The 20,649-nt window shown below is 49.8% G+C and overlaps 6 protein-coding genes across 6 annotated transcripts; 3 read left to right on the top strand and 3 right to left on the bottom strand.

Annotated features, from left to right (window-relative positions):
* Positions 1–3,196: 3,196 nt before the first annotated feature.
* Positions 3,197–3,661, top strand: TGAM01_v205088 (hypothetical protein; the record flags this gene model as incomplete). The annotated part of the gene is made up of 1 exon (XM_018808758.1): positions 3,197–3,661. The coding sequence occupies one exon, from the start codon at positions 3,197–3,199 to the stop codon at positions 3,659–3,661; it is 465 nt and encodes a 154-aa protein (XP_018658073.1).
* A 2,702-nt stretch (positions 3,662–6,363) lies between these two features.
* TGAM01_v205089 (V-type H+-transporting ATPase 54 kDa subunit) lies at positions 6,364–8,060 on the bottom strand (the record flags this gene model as incomplete). The annotated part of the gene is made up of 3 exons (XM_018808756.1): positions 6,364–6,979; positions 7,051–7,570; positions 7,763–8,060. 3 exons carry the CDS (start codon positions 8,058–8,060, stop codon positions 6,364–6,366), a joined length of 1,434 nt encoding a protein of 477 aa, XP_018658071.1.
* A 2,315-nt stretch (positions 8,061–10,375) lies between these two features.
* TGAM01_v205090 (hypothetical protein) lies at positions 10,376–11,647 on the top strand (the record flags this gene model as incomplete). The annotated part of the gene is made up of 2 exons (XM_018808755.1): positions 10,376–11,438; positions 11,523–11,647. 2 exons carry the CDS (start codon positions 10,376–10,378, stop codon positions 11,645–11,647), a joined length of 1,188 nt encoding a protein of 395 aa, XP_018658070.1.
* A 1,045-nt stretch (positions 11,648–12,692) lies between these two features.
* On the bottom strand, positions 12,693–13,795 carry TGAM01_v205091 (60S ribosomal protein L9; the record flags this gene model as incomplete). The annotated part of the gene is made up of 4 exons (XM_018808754.2): positions 12,693–12,746; positions 12,905–13,338; positions 13,447–13,494; positions 13,750–13,795. 4 exons carry the CDS (start codon positions 13,793–13,795, stop codon positions 12,693–12,695), a joined length of 582 nt encoding a protein of 193 aa, XP_018658069.2.
* A 1,029-nt stretch (positions 13,796–14,824) lies between these two features.
* TGAM01_v205092 (hypothetical protein) lies at positions 14,825–16,085 on the top strand (the record flags this gene model as incomplete). Its single annotated transcript, XM_018808753.2, has 2 exons — positions 14,825–15,863; positions 15,946–16,085. 2 exons carry the CDS (start codon positions 14,825–14,827, stop codon positions 16,083–16,085), a joined length of 1,179 nt encoding a protein of 392 aa, XP_018658068.2.
* Positions 16,086–16,681: 596 nt separating this feature from the next.
* Positions 16,682–20,436, bottom strand: TGAM01_v205093 (hypothetical protein; the record flags this gene model as incomplete). The annotated part of the gene is made up of 3 exons (XM_018808752.1): positions 16,682–17,508; positions 17,566–19,587; positions 19,671–20,436. 3 exons carry the CDS (start codon positions 20,434–20,436, stop codon positions 16,682–16,684), a joined length of 3,615 nt encoding a protein of 1,204 aa, XP_018658067.1.
* Between the last annotated feature and the right edge of the window lie 213 nt (positions 20,437–20,649).

Consider the following 20,649-nt stretch of genomic DNA (forward strand, 5'->3'; position numbering starts at 1 on the left):
GCAAACGTTCATTAGCATTACTGCAACAATTCAGTTTTTCCAGTATCTCTCTACCCCGGCAGGAGCACGGAGGCGCCGCCAGGACAACAGCAGGCACAGCTACACTCGCCACTACATGTATACTTGAGGCTACTGGCGTGACGCTCTAGCTTTGGCTAGCGCAGCAAGTATCGACAATATCACCTTGTTGGGGGCCTGGGCGGTGCTTTTTCGCGAGAATTCCAGAGCAAAAAGCGCTGCTTTCATCCCAGCTGCGACCAAGAGCCTGACTTACTTGGCTCCAAGCAAAACGATGTGGAGTCTTGGAGGGAGTATTAGCGGCGCCGCCTTATAAAGCACAGCAATCAGTATGCTGTAGGAAGACAAATCCACGCTCATAAATGGATGGGCCACTTCCACTGCAGACACACTCACTTACATGTATGTACTTACATGTGAAACGCTGCTCGTCAGTAGGTGCAGATACACGGAGCTGTCCAGACCCGGGATCTTTCATGCCACCAGTCTGCCAAGGTCCATGCCATTCAAGCGAGGACTGCCTTGAAGGCAGCTGCAGCTTGTTATTATAACATGGTAACTGACGGCATCATATGCTGGTCCTTTTCTTTTACTATCCCAATCAGACAAACAAGTTTTTCATCTTTCAATTTTGAACTCGACTCGCGCTATCCCGTCTGCTGGCCGCTTGCCTGATATCTGAACCTGTCCAAGAGGTTTATAGTTCTCTCTCGACAGGCGCTGTTGAGCATATTTGGTACCACATATTTTCGCATCCACTGCTTCTCGTGACGAAGCAATCTCCATGTTCGAATTCAAAACACTCACAAAAAAAAAAAAAAAAAAAAAAAAAACGACCACGGTTGCTGGCCAACGAAGCAGCCATCGGCCATCTTCTTTAAAGCAAGGCCAGCGCTCTTTTCCTCCGAAAGATAAACTTACACTTACACCATGCAACAGAATTTTGTTTTCCCTAACTGAGCTTAATTTCACGTTCTTTTTTAGTCGCATCCAGTAATAGAAGCTACAGCTAGCATATAGTACTAGATCTCATAGGTACTCAAGAGTACATATGTACTTTAATCAGGCTAGTAAGCGCATCTTAATATATCTCTGGCGAGCCCAGGTGGCGAAGTTTCTGCCATAGTCAGAATGCTCTTTCCTCATGCGCTATCGGTTGAATTGCGCAGTCTGATTGGGCCAGCGCCAGATCTCCTCCAACGATTGATAAACAAGGAAAAGCGTTCTACTACAGCATGGAACGCGCTCTTCCAAGTTCAGATTGATACTTGTACCATGTAATAGAGAAATTTATTTATAGGCACTGATATCTATATTGCTTCCAATAATGGATATTGCAGGTAATACAGCTGCCAGCATATTTTACGCTATATACAACATCCTGGCCAGGGCCGGAGAGTTTGAAGATGAATTTGAGAGACATGAATTGAAGCTCGACACTCTCAAAATGCGCCTCGAGGTGGTGAGAACGATCATTGAAGAAACACCCGAAGAACAAAATAGACTGCTGGCAAAGGCGCACACCTTCCTCAAAGCCCAGCAGAACGCTGTAAGAAAACGGGCCTATACAGCCAGACCAATCTGCAGAATGCAGTGGGTCGTCTACAAGAGAGATCGCTGTGACAGGAGCATTGCAGATATTGACGTGTAGTTGCTGGCCTGGAAAGACTAGTTGGCAGTCGACGTTAAGAGGGGTTATTTATTGGTGTTTAATGCACTTTAGTCTACTTCGGTCATGAACATCAGAAGGGATTGGCCATGGGAGGATAGCGAGGCGTTCACACTCGGAGGCTTAGAGCCAAGGTACACTGGGTACGATCGGCATCTAGAGCATCTATAGCGATGATATCAATCCTTTTATGTTCAATGTTGTCCGTGCTGGATTCTTGAAGAATCCATGCGGCTTGTATAGGCGACAATTTGGGCATCTAGCGCTAGAATGTCCAACCTCACAACTGCACCTATCCGCATTGCATCGCCTGCTATACATCGCTGCAAGCCCTTTGTCTCGTTGTACCTGACAGTTCCTGCGCTCTCTCCATCGTGTATAGAATAGGGACGATATACAATTCTCCACGCACTCGACTGTCGCTAGAGCAGATAGCCCGTCAATGGCAGATTTGTTGTCTTATCGCTTAGGGGGGAAATAGGGAGGACAGAGCTGCTTTCTGCTTACCCCCGTGCAATATAAAGGCATTGCGCTAACCTCTGTTTTTTACTGATATTCTATGTATATACTAGGCAATAATAGACAGAAGTCGAAATCCTAAATGAAAGCCTGGCACTTGGAAATGACTTCAGGCACTGTTGCTGCTATAGACAGGTACAAGAAGCTGCTGTGCTATGATATAATTCGGTCGCTCTCTGCCTTGGCCGGAGCTCAGCGAGAATATTCATGCCTTAGTGCCTTGCGTAAATTTTAGATAACTAAAGATTTAGATTGCATTCTGTCGTATCCAGCCGATACTTGTAAACATTAGTATACTAGGTAGTAGGCGTCATGGACGCTGGGCGCGATGGGCGCATTGGCATGGATCAAAGGCGTCTTGGCACTCGATCTGGATTTCCACACAAGCCTGGTAGAGGGAGTCCTCTATGCCTATTTTACTTGTTCATTTGCTAAGCCGCCTTGACGACCAACTCCCCGCCGTGCAGGATTCGCGTGACTGGGCCAAATGCGGCTGGAATTGTACTTGTAGCCTTGGGGAGGCCGCAGGGTTCAGGGTTCCGGGAACGTCGGCTGGAGTCTTCATGTTCATGCTCAAATCGCATCCGCCTGTCCCTACAGCCTGCTGGCTACCGGAGCGGGCTAAAGCAGCGTGGTACTACTACGTAGTCGCTTCTGCTCTGCGCGTCCTTAGCTCGCTCTCTCTCTCATGATCGCCGTGCTCCCATGAAAAGCTAAGCTACAACTGGCTAGGACCTGCAGCAATATTGATGGTCCTACTGCCTATTCGTCGTTCAGTCGACCCCCTGACACTACCGCCACACAATTCGTACCTTAAGGTTGCTACCTTAGTAACGAACTAGGTGCATATGATACAATGGGTTGTTATATAGAAGTAAAGAAAACGTCTCAACATATAGATTCTCACCTATTCCACTTTCTTCTCAAATCTTCTTTATTTTTTTTAAGCTGAGCTACTTCGTTACAATTCCTTTTCCATTGCATCGAACAATGGAGCCTGTAGTTAATGCAGCTACTATAGCCATATTCCGATCTCTAATCAGCACTATACGAACCGGGGCGTTCGAAGTCGAAATACATCGCCTGGAGCTCGACATTCTCCAAGTACGCCTCTCCCGCCAAATCGAAGCTTTCAGCACCATCAACAATATGGAAGCCATGCAAAACAACTTGCAAGCATACGAAGAACAACAACGACAATTAGCGGAAATCATCGCTGCAGTCCAGCATATCCTCTCCATTGCCCAGCAGGACGCTACAAGGATTAGAGGCAATGTCGCTGAGGGGGCCAGTGTTGGCGGCAGCCTCCTGGCCTTCCTCGATAAGTGCAGGGCCCAAAAAGCGAGAGCAATCAGCAGAATGCAATGGGCTATTTACAGAAGAGATCGCTGTGAAAGGAATCTTGCAGCTATTACTGCGCTGATTGTCGAGTTGGAGAGATTAGCCAGCCGCTAAGGCTATTTGTCTGAGCTTTTAAAGCGTTTGATCTCTGCATTCAGCAACATACTAGGAAGTTTGCATAAAAGGGTAGCGAGGCGTTGGATAATTGGAAACAAGATACACTAGATAGAACTGGCATCTATAGCAATTTTTTTTTTTCTTCCTGGAGAATTGGCACTTCTGTCCTAATCAATTTTATATAAACATTCTGTTCGGAAGATATAATGCAGCATCCCAGTTCTGTTATCTAGCATCGCAGGTGCATGACAGCGATCCAGCTATAGCTTAACAAAGCAGTTAATCTATAGGTATATATATATAATAAATTCTCCTATATTTAATCATTATATACAGGTAAGAATAGTAGTGGTAGTAGTAGTAGTAGTAGTAGTAGTAGCAGTAGTAGCAGTAGTAGCAGTAGGAGCAGTAGCAGCAGTAGCAGCAGCAGCAGCAGCAGTAGTCCACGCTATGGCTGGAGTGCTGAATTATCTTCATTTCCCCTTGTGTTTCACAGTCCTACATGAGTGCTCGCCGGACTCAGCAAATGCCACTATCAAGTACAAAAGTTCAGCGTCTAGTATTTATTCAACCATAATAATATCTTTGCTTTTTTACAGTCAATCCGACCATGAAACACGTTGAAGTTTCCATATCCCTCCTCCCAATGCACACAAACGTTAAGTACCCAGCCCGAAATAAACCGCTTCGAAAATATACCATACCCATAAACCAAGATGAAAACCACACACAACAAGAGAAAGCCAATAGCTTAAGCAGGAGCCTTCCAGTACTTGGCAGGAGTAAACGGCATCTTGGTCACAACACCAGCCCTCTTGCGTCCTCGCACAACAATGTCAACCTCCGTACCAGACTTGTGCTGGCCATCCTTGATGTAGCCCATGGCAATGTTCTTTCCGAGCGTTGGGGAAGGCACACCACTAGTGATCGTACCAATAGTCTCTCCATCCTTCTGAATCTCCGCGCCCTCTCGAGCAGGCGCGCCCTGAACGACAAAGCCGACTCGTCGTCTGTTAACACCAGAACCACCCTTGGACTTGGGTGTGAGCTGAGGGAGAATAACTTCAGCGCCGTGGAATCCGCCTGCCTTGCGGCGCTCCGGAGAGATGATCCAGCTAAGACCGGCTTCGACGGGAGTGGTAGTATCATCCAGATCGTGGCCGTAAAGGCACATGCCCGCCTCGAGACGGAGGGAGTCACGGGATCCCAGTCCAGCCATTTGCAGACGTTCGGGGCCACCAGTCTTGATGAGAGACTCAACAGCCTTGACAGTGCTCTCCCAAGCAGGGTACAGCTTGCCGTTGAAAGAGATTTCGAAGCCGTCCTCTCCGGTATAGCCACCGCGGCTAATCAGTACAGGGTGAGTCTTGCTACCATCTGCAAGCTTGAGCTCCGCCTTGACAGTGTTTCCAAAGTAAAACTCCTTCAGGTTGATATCAGTAGCGAGAACCTCGCTCAGAATCTCAGCCGCCTGAGGGCCCTGCAGGGCAATCAGTCCAGAGCCATCCAGTCTCGTCCACTGAACGTTGCCGCCAAACTTGCCCAGCTGCTCATCAATGTACTTGGTGTCTTTCTCAAGACACGCTCCATTAGTCACCACATAAAACTCATCCTCGCCGATTCTGGTCACAATCGTGTCATCCACAATGCCTCCCGTACCAGGCCACAGGAAAGTAGTCAGCTTGCCGCTCATGGGGGCAACATTTCCCCATGCCGAGGGTGTCACCTTCTCCAAAAAGGCCACTGCGTCAGGACCCTTGAAGATGTGCTGAACCATGTGGCTGACGTCAAAGATTGAAGCATGGTTCCGTGTAAAGTGGTGAGAGTCCGCCAGAGACATGGACGAGTACTGGACGGGCATGGAGTATCCCGCAAAAGGCACCATCTTGGCGCCATTGGCAACATGGAAGTCGTACAGAGGCGTCCTTTTGAGCTCCTCGCCGCTGGAAGCATTGGAGGCGCATCGGATGCTGCCAGCAGCGGTTAGCCGGCCGGCAGAAAGTGAGGTCTTGACGCGGGGCGTGGCCCGGGCAAGTCTGGTGAAGCTCTTCATGATGACTCAATTGGGCGCTGAAACATGCATATAAATAGAATCAGAGAAGAAAGATAGAAAAGCAAGAGTGGAGATTGAGAAAAAATAGTGAAAGGGAATGAAGACTGGGGACGGGAGAAGAGAAAAGAGACCAAATGCTAAATTCGTCGGAGCGTTGAGCGTCGATAAGTGTTGATCAATTGGGTAATAACTTTGATTGTGATGGTGGGGCTGATTCGGGTAGTGGCGGATTGCAGCGCCAATGCAGATCCGCTCTCCGATATCGAAGCAAAAACCTTCCATCCGGGGTTCTATAGTCGCTATAATGTTTAACCGACTGCAAACTACCAACGCATTGTGACAATATTCCTTCTCACCAAAAGTAGCCAGGAACATGCTGTTGTCAAAAGTTCTGCGTCTTGATTGTCATCATACACAGTCAGAGCCAGGGTCTAACTAATTCCCAACTCGGCTCATAGTTATGCCAAACACAAGCGATGCCCCAAGTGATACTACATCTACAGAGGCATCCAAATAAAATAACAAATAACAAGAATAAAGAACAAGTCGAGCTCCTCCCCAGTTCTAGGTGAATACAGTCGCTTCGGCCGCCAAGACGGACTCAATAAAAATTAGCAGGGTCCAGTCGATAACGATCGCCCATTCATTACTTCGTTTCAAAGGTGTACTTTAGCCAGCCTCCCAACGCGCGCAGACTTTCCCATCGAACGTTCTCGTCGTCTGATGCCATGAGCTCCATGATCCGTCTCTTCAAGCCGACCTTTTCCAGTTGTGATCGTTTCTCGGGGACCTCCTTCACAAGGCAGCCGATATCGTTGCATGCAATAGCCAGAACTTGCTTATCATTATCCCAGGGCTTTTGCATGATTTCGGCCAGCTTGCGAGGGATCTCGCCATTCTGATACTCGAGAATTTTTCTTGCATTTTCTGCCCAGAAGACGGTGCTGCGGTGAGGCGGTGACCAGCGGAGGTGGCCAGACTGGACTTCAGCCACGTATTCGTCAAACGTCGTCTTCGTCTTGGTGTATTCTTCGAGCAATTCTTTCAAGCTCTGAAGATCCTCAAGCAAGTCAGGGTCCGTGAGATGACGGCCACTTAGATTCTCTAGCAGTGCAGGCAGGCGGGCGAGAACGGCAGTAGGGAGAAGCGTCTTCTGATTCTTCTCGAGCAGATTGTATAGAGTAGACAGGATCAACCGAGTTGTCTTTTCCTTGGGCGATAGTCGAAGAAGGTGAGTGTACAAAAGGATAATATCGTATTCGCTATCATGGTCAGTGAAAAGTGCCAAAATATGGACAACTTGATCCAGATTATACAAATGCGAGATACATACTCGTTCAGCTCATCTCCAATATCCTCTGATTCAAAGCTTAGCTGCCATAGGACCATGAGAACATGGTATAAAAGCTGCAGACCAACGCCTCCGCTCAACGAGCCCTCAAAGCCGCGCGTGCTGGTAGTGCCACTCCAGAGACTAGCTGATGAGTCGCCTCCATTGCCAACACCGGCAGCAGCTCGGAGGATGCTAACGAGTGGCGCGACGGTCTCGGTGTGCTGCTTCCAAAAATGTACCCGGGGAACGTGTCCGAACAGCAAGGACGAGTACTCTTGCACGGCAAAATCCTGCAAGCCTGCATCGGAGCTCTGTGCCAGGCCGGACAGGTAGGTAAAGATCAGAGGAAGCGAGAGGACGGTGGCTCTAGAATCATCCTGCGCCAGAGCCATGAGATTCGACAAGGCGTGTGCGGTAAGCAGCGGGATTGGGTCCTCGTTGGAGTGGGCGCGGAACAGTGGTAAGAAATGCTGGTACGGCTCAGGAGATTTTAAGAGTGCCTTGGCGAGCGAAGGTACGGCTAATTGCGACCACGGAATCCGTCAGCGGTAGCTCTAAAGATGGAAAGAAAATGAATGATGAATGATAAGAAGTGCATCAAAAAGTAAGAAACTTCTCTATGAGTGGAATAACAGTGTATGCGGCTGTGTTGATGCTACTTATGACCATAGAACACTACTTGAAGCCGCGTGGAGTCGAGAGTTGAACTTACCATCGAGCAGGTCCGCTAGCAGTACCAAGATATACTGGACAAGGTTGGCATTCTTTCCTGCCTTCTCCAACACGCTGGGGCTGCCATTGCCGCCAACAAACAGCAGTCGATATCCGTCGAGGTCTGCCGTGACAATCTCCTTCCTCTGCTCGGGCTTCTTCGCCTTGTCGACGGCGCGGATCTTGGCATATTGGTCTTCCGTGAGGCTGCCCGCTCGAACGGCGCCGTCCCAGGGAATCGGGCGCTGGCGAATGTTGCTCTGCAGCGATGCCAGGTAGGTTGGCGGATCGAGAGACATGGCGGCGATATATGCTCGGGGATAAAATGGATGGATGCGAGATGACGATGGAGCAAAGCTGCAACGCGCGGATTACGGACGGGCGACGAGGGAGATATCAAATAATGGACCAGTAAAAAGAAACTGAGAGGGGAGAAGAGAGAGAGGCGGAATCAATTGAAGAGGCGATAGCAGCCCACCAGCATCCAGCAGGCTGAGCGAGGCTGAAGATGCAGAATTAGGTGAAGCTGGAGATGGAGAGTGTCACTGTATGGCGCAGCTCTGCTCTGCAGCGGAAGCTCCCATGATGTTTGCACCCCACCTTTATTGGGCATAGTTTATCCGGCGTTCGGCCATAGATCAGGGACCGCAGAGCTCCAAGCCGCAGCTTCTCAGCTAGACAAGCCACCCCACCAGCCACTTTTCCAAGCTGAGGGGCACATGTTAGAGCGTTGATGATGATTGCTTTGCTTGATTGCATCCATGATTATTTGAAGTTTGGCATTCGCTGCTTGCTCACCAATTGGCATTATACATTCAAAATTGATGAAGAGATATTTATGAATAAAGAGTACTAGGAAAGCTCACTTGCGGCAAGCTGAAGCCGACAAAAATGCCGACTTGCCTATATGCTTCTCCGGAGCACTTTGTAGGCTCCGAGATGCTCTTGGAAACGGCCACCCTACACTCAACTGAAAGCGCAAGAAAGAAGCTTTGCCAATCAACTCACATGTAACTCTTTATAGTAAAGATTCGCTCTCCTCCCTTCTTGTAGCACTAAATATCTGCATACTAGAACTTCGAGCTGCATTACGCACACTCATACACGCATGCATCATGTAGTTATGCAGTCTATTGTAGAACCGCATCGACGGACGAGGCGGTCGACATGCAGCAGCTGCCATGGATTAAAGATGGAAACAAATTGTGGGAAACCAACGGTGATCGATCCATCATCTCAGTCTCAGCAACGGCTCAGGCGGAACAAGGTCAGCCCAGCCCTGGTCCCAGATCCCTCGCTTCGCCTGTTCCAGCCCATCAGAGGCTGCCAAATCGTGCGGCGGCCCAATGAGGCAGTTTGATGGAAACCGACAGACTGCCAGCTCATCCATCGCCTCGGGGCGGGCATCTGCCACCCCGTGTAACTTGTCTGTGTGCCAAGCGTATTGGCGTATTGCCTTGTCTAGGTATAGAGATGTTGACTTGCTCGTATTTACTTGGCCAATTGAGTGTCTGGCTTGGCTACTCCCGGCACGTTGTTAAGATTTTGTCTTGGCTTTTCTTTCATTTTCCTTAGTGACCGCCTTATCAGCTCTTGAGGCAACGCACACTCAGACACCCAACACTAGCAGCAGCAGAGACTCAAAAGTCAGATTTCGGTCCGAGCGGCCCTTGCTGCATCTTGCATCTCTTCCCAGTTCTAGTCAGGGGCTCAAAAATCTTCTTTCCTTTGTTCTTTCTTTTGGGGGTGGAACTTGTCTTGCTCCCGCACACAAATGCCACCAACTTAGTACCCAGTAGAGCGCATTAGCCTCGCTCCCGCTCTCCAACACAGCACGCATTTTGCCTGTACCTTTCTCGTGTCAGGTACCCTCCCACCTCAAGATAACACTGCTAGCACGTAATAGTCAAGTTGCCCGCCCTTTGCTTCTGCTTCACCGCGGCTTGCGGCCCGTCCAAACGGTGCCTGTCAGAAGCAGAAATGTGTGTGCAAGTGTGACATGCCCGTAGCTCGTAAACGCAGCCAAAGCTCGTGTGTTCCTAGCTGATAACAGCAGCTAGAGATGATAGCTAACAGGAGGTGTGGTGGGTATGTGCAACAAGTACCTCATCCGTTCTGCATGACGGATCCATGATATGGCCCAAGTCGAGGGCCTTTGTCGAGTCGGTCAAAATAGAGGGGCTGGGATTTTGCTGCTTTGGTGTGTGTGGGTGTAAGTGGGAGGTTGGGGATTGACAACTTTTACAGCTGATAAAAGTCATCGTGCAGCGCCGAGACCGCCAGCTGCAGCTCCCATTCTTCCTTCTCTCGGGTCTCCCTTTTTTGACTTTGATCTTATGCAAGGTCGATAGAAAAAAAGACGCCATTCTCAGTGTAACGGCGCTTTTTTTTTCCTGTCTTCTTCATCGCTGCGCAGATCAATCCAGGCCTCTATCTCAGCGAACTCAACACCGCTACTACAAGGGCAAACTCATTGGGCCGATCTCACTCATTGCTTTTTGAGTGTCCCGACTTTTATCACATTCCAGCTGCTTCTCTTCTCCTGCCCCGAGACACTAGAATCGCTTCTTCTCCAGCTCCAACCAGCTTCTGGGGAGCGACTCCGCGCCTCACCATGCGCTCCCTCATTGCGCTGCTGGCCACGGCGGCCCTCGTGTCTGCCGGCCCATTCCCCAGAGACGACCAGAGCGACCTGGGCTACGCCTTTCTCTTCCAGCGCGATGGCTGCGACGGCACGCCCTGCGGCTCCGACAGCCAGTACTGCTGCGACAGCACCGAGCTGTGCACCACGCTGAGCGGAAACGTCGCCACGTGCTTGGGCGGCTACGGCGCATACACGAGCACCTGGACCGAGACGAGGACCTTCACCACCACCTACTTCACCCACTGGGCGCCCGTGCCCACGCCCACCGCCGGCGTCAATTGCGTGCCGCAGGACTCTCAACAGGCGGCCTGCGGGGCCATTTGCTGCGCTGGGTGGCAGACGTGCGCCTTCCAGGGCCAGTGCTCGGCCAAGCCTGGCTACGCCGAGCCCACGCCCGTGGTGATCGTCACCGACGGCCACACCACGACGCAGTACTCTGCTCCGTATCGAGTCACCGGAACCACGACCATTACTAGTGTTCAGACGGGCACCAACACGGGCGCCTCTGCAACTGCCACCGGCGATGGAGAGGCCATTGGCGCCGGCAGCAAGACGACCAACGGCAACGGTCTTAGCCCCGGTGCCATTGCCGGTATTGTGATTGGAACTCTGGTCGGCGTGGCCCTGCTGCTGCTTCTCTGCTTCTGCTGCATCGCGCGGGGTCTCTGGGCTGCCATTTTCGGCAAGCGACGCTCCAACGACAGCAGCGTCCGCGAGGAGGAAGTCATCGAGGAGCGCTACTCCAAGGGCGGCAGCCGCGCAGCCTCGGCCTCGGCCTACTCTCGCCGCGATCGCCACGGCGGCTGGTTTGGCGGCAGCAGCCGTCCGGCCACCTCTACCGTCGTCACGGATCGTCGTGAGAAGCGAAAGAGCAGCAGCGGAGGTTGCTGGAAGTGGCTTGGAATTGGAGCCGTGGCTGCGACTCTCTTTACGCTGCTTAACCTCAAGAAGGATAAGCGGCCAAACTCTCGCAAGTCGCCCTCGCGGTACAGCAATTCTTACTACAGCTATTCCGACTATACTCAGAGCAACAGTACGTTTACTTTTTTTATTTTTGTCTCTTTTGAATATGAAACATTTTTGCTAATTTTCATTTTAATTCAGCTGCTAGCTCTAGCACCGGTCAGCAAAGATCGCGCAGCCGCCGCAGCAGATCCAGTCGGGGCGGACGATCACAGTCACAACGATACGCCAAGCGGCCATAGTCTTGCTGCTCTTCTGGCTGCGACGTCCTGTACATGAGCCTTGCGACGCCTGTTTGTATTAATCTTGTCGCTTGTTCGATGTGAACATATTAATCAGGCAAACGACTATAACGTTTGGGATCAGGCCTTGCTCTTCTATATGCCATCCCCTAATTTATTCTTCCCTCTTTTCCTTGTCTTTTAATGGTCATATATATGGCGTTTGCGGCGCAGGAAGGCGACATGTTATGAACATCCGTTTGCTCATATATATTTGTCGATTTTTCTTCGCTAATTTATGAGTTTTGCTTTTTTTTTTTTTTTTTTAACGTGGAACATAAGTATGCTTTGACACGAGGGGCATGAGAGAGATGAGGAGACAAGAAAAAAAAAAATCGGGTGCAAAGGGTGGTCATGACTGCTACTACTGGTACTACTGCTACTACTGCTACTACTGCTACTACGATGATGAAGCATGAAAAGTACATACTATGAAAGACCAAGACGAAATGAATATAAGATGACTCTGACACTAAAACTTGCTGTGTGCTCCATTTTGATGTGCGTGTAATGATAATGTATGAAATAGCCAAGATGAAAATCCAAATAAAGAGAATTGAAACAAGATGAAATGCAACAAGATGAAATGATATGAAAAATTCAGCTAAACAGAGTTTGATCGTGGCCCTTGTCTAAATGAGATGCAGAATTTACTGTGACTCCTCTCAAGCGAGTTGCATAAATATGCGACTTCATTTCTATCATTAGGGCTAACTGGAAGTTTCATCGATGTGAAACATCAGTGCCATGGTTCATCTGCTAAATTCACTTTTCTCAACGACTGTATCCCTCTGCTCCAGCCACGACAACTTCTCATTCCCAGTCCATAAGCGCGGCAATAGGGCGCATTATGCATGTTACGGCAGAACACTAGTGTGAAGAGATTGAACAGAAAAGAAGTGGTCACATCGCTTTCACTTTACTTTTAATTTTTTTGTTTTAAAGAAAAAGTAGCCCCGTTGCTACGTGACATGCAATGATGAACCTTCGCCACTCCGGAGTCCCAGAAACGCAAAAGAAACAAAGATCCTTGTTTGGTACACTTAGTTCTCCTCCACGACGTTGCCCTTCTCGGAGACGTACAGACCGTCCAAGAACTAGATTGAGTAAAAGTTAGCATTGTTGATCCAAAATTGTGAATCGATATGAGAGTGCAGTATTGCGGATGACTGAAGGATTGAAAAGATTTCCCATTCAACCATAACAGCTTCTCCTTGTCGAGTGCACCAAAATCGTGGTGAGCAGAATTCCGTACCTTTCTGATATCCTTGTTGCGCACCCGGCAGATCTGCTGGATATCTGCGGCGCTCTGGGAGACGTTCTCGAGTGAGTTGCCGGTCAGGATGAGCTCATCCTTCTGGGCCTTGGAGACCTCGACATCGACACCCTCGTGCATGGTAACTCGTCGGACAATCTTCTCGCCAATGAAGTTTCGGATCTCGACCTCGAACAGACCAGACTCCTTGTTCTTGTCCAGGTTGACGTTGATGGGGAAATGGGCATAGACGTATCGCATCTTGTACTTGAAGCCCTTGGTGACACCGGTGATCAGGTTCTCGATGATGGAGCGGACGGTGCGGAGGGTGGCAACATTTTTACGGTTGCCGTGGTGGATCTCGATGGAGATGGTGTTCTTCTTGGGGTGACCGAAGTTGACAGCCAAGTGACCGAGGTTCTTGGTGAGCTTGCCTATAAGCCTCCAGTGTTAGATACTAGCTTTCCTGATGGATTTGTCGTCGAATCGGCCGTTCAAGAGTTCGTCTTGAAGAGCGATTGGCGGATGGTGGTGTTTCGTACCTCGGGGACCCTCGACAGTGACGATACGGGTCTTGATGCTGACCTTGACTATTCGCAGGAAAAAATTCCATGTCAGCTTCATGATCCTTGAAATCCAAGTGCAGCATTTCCGATCGATTCATCCGAGTTTCCCTTCCTTTCCCGTCGTGGCCGGTTGATTCCCCATTGCCGTATGCACATCTCCAAGAGATCGTGAAGATATCCCACCTCCTTCTTTTTCCCAGCCCAGCAAAGACACAATTCCTCCGGCGTAATCGATCGGATCTGCAATTCAAATGAAGTCGGAAAAAAAGAAAAACTTACCGCCCTCTGGAATTTCCAGAATCTCCTGGGAGTGAATGTACCTCATGGCTGCGGTGACTTGGGGATTGTCGGGGCGTTGAGGGTATCTGGAGTCGTCCGTCCGCGGTCACGAATTGTTTGTCGAAATCGTGTGGGCAGGAAAAGTTCTAGGGCTCGCTCCACGTGAGTGCAAAGTTCTTGTGCAGCCGAGCTTGAGCCGGAGTGGGTACCATAGTGGGGTCTGGCGAGAGAAACGACGAGGCGTGACACGGCACGTGATGTTGAAATTCATGCAATTTGCTGACTTATCAAAGGTCCAGCTGGCGATGTGACGGGTCTAAGCCACAGCCAATAATACGACATTCAGTGGATGTACTTCGTGATGGACGGCATAAATGAGGCAGCAAATCTAATAAACAGTCTTCTTCCCGGTCCAATGTAATCATGCAAACTCAGAAATGAAAGCAACATATTTTGAGATTGAAGATGAAAAAGAATTCATTTCAATATTGGAAAGTGCTTCACTCTCGCATATGCCTGATTCACGTCTTCACGTCTGATCAAGCCTCACTCTCGTGCTCTACTGGTAGTACAGGCTACCCGCCGGCCTTCGCCACCACGCTATGACCACCGCCGTACTCTGTACCTCCCCGCCTACACGATTTCTCCACCAAAGCTCTGTCCTTCTGCGAAAGTCCAGCCAGCATCGTCCCCCACTAGCCATAAACGTACGTCAGCGCCGCCTCGTAACCTCAACGCGACAACCTCTGCCGCAGCGGCGCATTCTGTTCTTTTGCGACTTTGTCTGTTCTCGAGTCCAATTGCGTATCCAGAGCCGAAACTAGGCGCTTGGCCTTTGACTTGCGACTTTGTTCCCGCCCTCCACCGAACCCGGATCCGAACTGCGAGACATATACGGCATATCGACAACAACAAGGATAGGGTGCGAGAGACAGAAGTCGAAGACTTACGACGAAGACGAAGAAGCAGAAGTAAATCAGAGAGGAAAGAATCTCGTAATATACCGACGAACCTCTCGAATCGAGACACACACAACACATAGAGGAATAGCGGCTGCATCTCCTCCCTCTTCACCATGTCGTACTTCTTCTCAACCCCCGTCGACATCGACATCGTCCTCGACGAGCCCGACGACCGCACCATGGTCGACGTCAAGCTCGACAAGAACCGCCGTGAAAAGGCGCCCTTGTACATGGACGGCGAGTCGGTCAAGGGCGCCGTCACCGTGCGGCCCAAGGACGGCAAACGCCTCGAGCACACGGGCATCAAGGTCCAGTTCATCGGCACGATAGGTACGCAGCTAGACCACTATGACCAGCAGCAGAGCAGCATCTTCCGCCGCCGCCGCCGCCCATCCACATCATCATCTTCTTCTTCTCCCTACTACTACTACTCCTCTTCATCATCCTCCTCCTCCCTTGTCTCGGGCGCCCTCGGCCTCCTGACCCCGCAATGGACCCTGCCCTCCATCCGCCTCGGCCTGCAGCAGCGCCAACACAAGGTTACTGACGGGCTGGTAGAAATGTTCTTTGACCGCGGCAACCACTACGAGTTCCTCTCGCTGAATCAGGAGCTCGCCGCGCCGGGGGAGCTGCAGCACCCGCAGACGTTCGACTTCAATTTCAAAAACGTCGAGAAGCAGTACGAGTCGTACAACGGCATCAACGTCAAGCTGCGCTACTTTGTCCGCGTCACCGTCTCGCGGCGCATGGCCGACGTGATCCGCGAAAAGGACATTTGGGTCTACAGCTACCGCATCCCCCCGGAGATGAACAGCAGCATCAAGATGGACGTTGGTATCGAGGACTGCCTGCACATTGAGTTTGAGTACAGCAAGAGCAAGTACCACCTCAAGGACGTCATCGTAGGCCGCATCTACTTTTTGCTGGTCCGGCTCAAGATTAAGCACATGGAACTATCCATCATCAGGAGAGAAACAACCGGTGCGGCTCCGAACCAGTACAATGAGAGCGAGACCTTGGTGCGCTTTGAGATTATGGATGGCTCTCCCTCAAGAGGAGAAACGATTCCCATTAGACTGTTCCTTGGCGGCTTTGACCTGACACCGACCTTTCGCGACGTGAACAAGAAGTTTTCCACACGATACTATCTTAGTCTTGTTCTTATTGACGAAGGCAAGTTTTCAACTACCTCAGCAATGAATCCTATGCTAACTATACTTCTCCCCTACATTAGACGCCCGGCGGTATTTCAAGCAGTCAGAAATTATCCTCTACCGTCAAGCCCCCGACGCCCCCGCCGTCCCAGGCGCAGCCCTCCAAAGCCTACCCCCTCCCCCTGAAAACAAAATTGCCCCTGCTGCGGTTCAGGCATGAAGATGAAAATTCAAGAAATCCAAAGTGCTCATTGCTTTATACTCTCCTAAAAGCAGATCTATACGAGCCTCTCTTCTTCCCTCTTTGAGCCTTTCCACAACGCAGCGGCAGCACATGCTTCAATTCTATTATTCCTCTTTTTTGTCTTGTGTCATTTTCTAGCATAGGGGAAGGTTTTTAAAACTAGCGGCGTTACGGGAAGATAGTAGTAATGTTATTGTTTCACGGAAGTGTGCTGTTCGTAGATGATATATATATGTACATGTATATAACAACGATCAAAAGAAGAATCGAAACACCAAAGATGCAAAGAGAGAGAAAAGGGCAAAGTACATAAGATTGACTCAAGTTTCAATGCTAGAAAAGAAAACCAAAAGTTATTCCGTGCTTATTTTCCCCAAAAGGTATCTAAACCCATTTCATCCCTTTCCTTTCAAGTCCTAGGGATGATACATGCATTAAAATCTACATACAAAAAGATTTTTTTTTTCTGGTTTGTTTTCGTCTGAAATCATTCATCCATTTCTCCCCTGTCTCACCACAGCCTCTCTGTGCTTTCTTTCCTTCATCTAAAACAAAGAGTGCTATCTGTCGCCTCATGCAATATCCATTACATCGCCTGCCTCAAATCCAAACTGATTATTCTGAATCGCCGCAATCCGGTCCAATTCATCCTGGTACTGCTTCCTAATGTCGGCCAACGAAACGACTTTACGCTTCGCAGGCGCATCCTTATCTCCCGTAGGAATGCCCTCGTCGAAAATCCACGCCTGCTTGGCATCCACGCAGCTGAGCGCGTTGATGAGCAGCAGGTACTGCTTTGTGACTGGTGTATCAAGCACGTCTTCGCCCGAAATCTGGTCTCCTTCTCCAGCCAGCCTCAGCTTCTGAATCTTGTCGAGAATGACGGATGCGGCGCCCCGGAAATTGTTGTGCTTGATTCTCCAGGAGTAAAGAACCTGGTGGTAAGGGAACGCATGCATCACGTCCATGATAGACTTGCATCTTAGCGACAGAATATCGTCGACCTCTTGCTGCATTCCGGGGAAGGTCAAGGTCACTAGCTCAGAGTTATGGTACGTCTCGCACATCTTATCCACGAGCTTTCGCAAGTTGTACTGTCTCAAAGCCTGGTCCTTCATCGACAGCAATGTGGTGTGAGCGAGCTCAAACTGAGATGTGGCTAGGGCGGCGTTGAAAAGACGGCTCAGCATATCTGTTTTGATATTGGCATTCTCTGCCGTGCTGCCGGTGAACTGAATTGATAACCGAGCAAATTCAACCACATATGAGTAGGCTTTTTGTTTCTCAAACAAAGCTACAATGTGCGAATAGTACTGAGCCAATCCGCTGTTTAACAGATTCCATTCCGTATCATCAAGGAGGCCGCTGCTATGACGTTCAAGCTCGACTGAGTCGCTGCCTGCAACTGGGGTTAGCACATGTCCATCATGTCGAAAAAGCTATTCATAAATCTTACCCATTCCAATAGCCGCCTTTCGGAAATTCAGAGAAGCAGATTCGAAATCTTTGAGCGCCAAGAAGACTCTACCATGAATATATATCGAAAAGGGATTCTGGTCACAGAATGGCTCAAGCTCGAGTGCCAGATCTGCTCGGTCACGCTTGATAAGGGAGCACTGGATAAGTGACGGTGATACCTCAATGTCCCCATTGGGAGAGCAAAGGTTGGTAACAAGGTCAGTGATGCTAACAGCAAGGGGCTCTTCCGTAAGCCCCGAAAAGCCCAGCAGATGGCCAACATTGGCTTCCAAAGCAGTCACAATCTGAACATCGTCTCCCCTTTTTGATACAGGGGACAGGCTGTGTTCTGGTAGTGGGATTGCCAGTTCGGTTGTTGACAGCCACTTTAGAAGCTCCAGTCTCTTCAACGTCGCGATGAGTTGCCGGAAGACGGTACCAACATCTATTCTGTTGTGTAGAGCATCCTCTTCGTTGTCAAATTCAAACTCCATATGGACGAGAAGGATGAGCTGACTGAAGCAAATCTTCCACTGCAAAGCCATGTGCTCTTGCGCCGCTGTCATGACGAGTTTTCTACCGAACTCTGTCAGTGGGTGGCTAGGGCTTCGAACTTTGTCGTCCAGCGGCGTAACCATGAGACCCAGCACCTTTCGGTAGAGCTCATTTGTCACAACTGAGAAGTTGGTGTCTAGTGTGTCCACAACTTGCTGGGCGTCGTCGTCTGTGATTCCTCGCCAGAACCCAGCCTTGTCTGAGAAGTACTGTATTCGCTCAAGGTCCGTCTTGGATGATTCTCCAAACAACTCGGGCCTCAATGTAGCATTGCAAAGCTGTATCAAGTTGTCCGGGAAACCTTCTACTAGTGTCAGTCCGGCGCCGATTAAATCTGCCTGCCGCGAAGACCCCTGATCTGGTGCAGCCAGGTTATGGTAGAGCCGTTCCAAATGACTGCATTCTCGAACAACAGAGACAAGATCTGAACAGACAACCCATACCATATCAGCATCAGCATCAAGGGTGATGCCAATGGCCTCCCCTCGCTGCTTGTCAAGCTCGTTCAACAATCGGTAGAATCTTCTCCATTGTGTCTCGCTTGATGCTCTGAACTGCTCATAATCCATTTCTCCTGACGATCCTCGATCCAAAGAAGCAGTGGAGCCAAGGACTGAGCAGATAGACTCGGCTAATCCGCGCCCCTTGTTATTATCCTTTGAAGATCCAAGTCCGCGCTCATAGATAGTAAGCGCCGCTTCCAATGTCGTCTTGGTAAATTTCCCGGGCTGCAAAATCATCTGTAGCCACTTCTCCGTCACATCAGAAGGATCGCAAGGACCGGACGTCTGTACTGCAAGGCTTCGTGGTTCGGAAAACACGCCGTCCCAGCCATCCTCCCATGATTGAGCCATATTTTTGCGGTCAAGCTCCAGACGCTGTACTCGGTATGTCATGTTGTTCTTCCATAGACTCCACAGGTTAATCTGTCCTTCCTCTGTTGATCCCAGCACGAAGTCTGCCAGTGTCCAAATGTCCGAAGAAGATGGAGTGGCGGGGATTAAGGTGCATTTTGGAAACAGATCCTCGATTACAACATTGTGGCTACCTTTGGCAACAATCTTCCAAAACTTGAATTCTCCAGGGCCAATTGGCGAGTAAGTTGCACAGATTCTCTGTCCTTGGGTTCGGCCAACGATCCGGGCCAGATTTGACTGGGCTGGATCAATCGACCACTTGCCCATCTCCTGCGGCGACCTCTCAACATTCAACATGTCCAGTGACTGCAGGATTTGCCCGTCATTCGCATTCCAGATACGGATTCGGTGGTCAAGGCAGACGGTAACTGCAAATAGACACTTTTCGAGTCCGAAATCAGAAATCTCAATGGATGTTGCGGCGCTGTACTCCATGTTGGCGTTTCCGTATTTGATGAGGTTCTTGCCCTGGAATGGAAGGAGACCTCGTAGACTCTGTGTCCATCCTTGAACATTGAAAAAGGTTTCTTTCCATAACGCAGTAGATGCTAGATAAGATGAGTTAGATATATGAAAGAGGCAAGAGTTGAGAAAAGAGCATTAGTCTTTCCTTCCAGACGCTCTAACTTACCGTCATCTCCCTTTTGCTTGTCGAAGCGTATCATGCCACCATCATTGACCGTAACAATAAGGGTATTCGCCGATATAGCCACCATTCGGTGAGGATATTTGAAGCTTAGACCCGCTGGAGCCTGCACTTTGCAAATCTCGGGCAGCCCAGCATCCACCGCACCTTTCCTCTTGAATAGATCCGGTCGGAGAGTGAACGTGTAGAGATAGCACGACTGGTCCAACACATGCACACACAATGCATCATGCTCTTCCGGATCTGAGAACACCACGCATCCCTGCTGGATAGGCACGGTGAAATGAAAGTTGATAATCAGAGACGCATCCGCAGCCTTGTCCTTCTTGCCAACATCCACCGCCCGAATGCTCAGCAGCGTCCCGTCCTCCAGCACCCTCCACAGGAAGCTCCGCGGCGAGTCGTGCCATTTCCGTCGGTAAATCGAAGCCGCAGTCGCCAAGTTCTTCAATCGGAACGTCGTCTCGTCCTCGACATCGTGGGCCGGCTTGGAGCGGCCTCGGCTGCCAGACCCAGACGGCACTCGAATGGTGACAAAGGACGATTGGGAGGGAGGTTCGAGGTTCAAGCGGGTCTCTTTGAAGAGATACTGAATCTCACCCGAATCCATCGCGCCTCCCCGAAGCGCATACGCCTTGCTCTTTGGGAATTGAAACGGTGGCGGCGAAGAAGTTGGCGCAAAGTCGGTCGTTTTAGCGATGCTCAAGGTCGGTCGCGTTGCAGGGCAGAATTTCTGTTTCGACTTGAGCATCGCGCTGCGCTAGCCCGATTTGGAAACGAGCTTGGTGGGCAATTGCTTGCTATGAATTCACTCAACCACAGTATCGTTTGCATATTCAAACATGTATTTATCTGATACTAAATTGTAGACAATTACTTTGAACGAGATTTATTAAGACTAGATTAAAGTAGTAATGCTTCAATCCATCATGTATATCCGTGCACCCATGATTTATGCATCTAT

Source organism: Trichoderma gamsii (genome assembly GCF_001481775.2).
Source record: "Trichoderma gamsii strain T6085 chromosome Unknown Scaffold_15.2, whole genome shotgun sequence".
NCBI classification, from domain to species: Eukaryota; Fungi; Ascomycota; class Sordariomycetes; order Hypocreales; family Hypocreaceae; genus Trichoderma; species Trichoderma gamsii.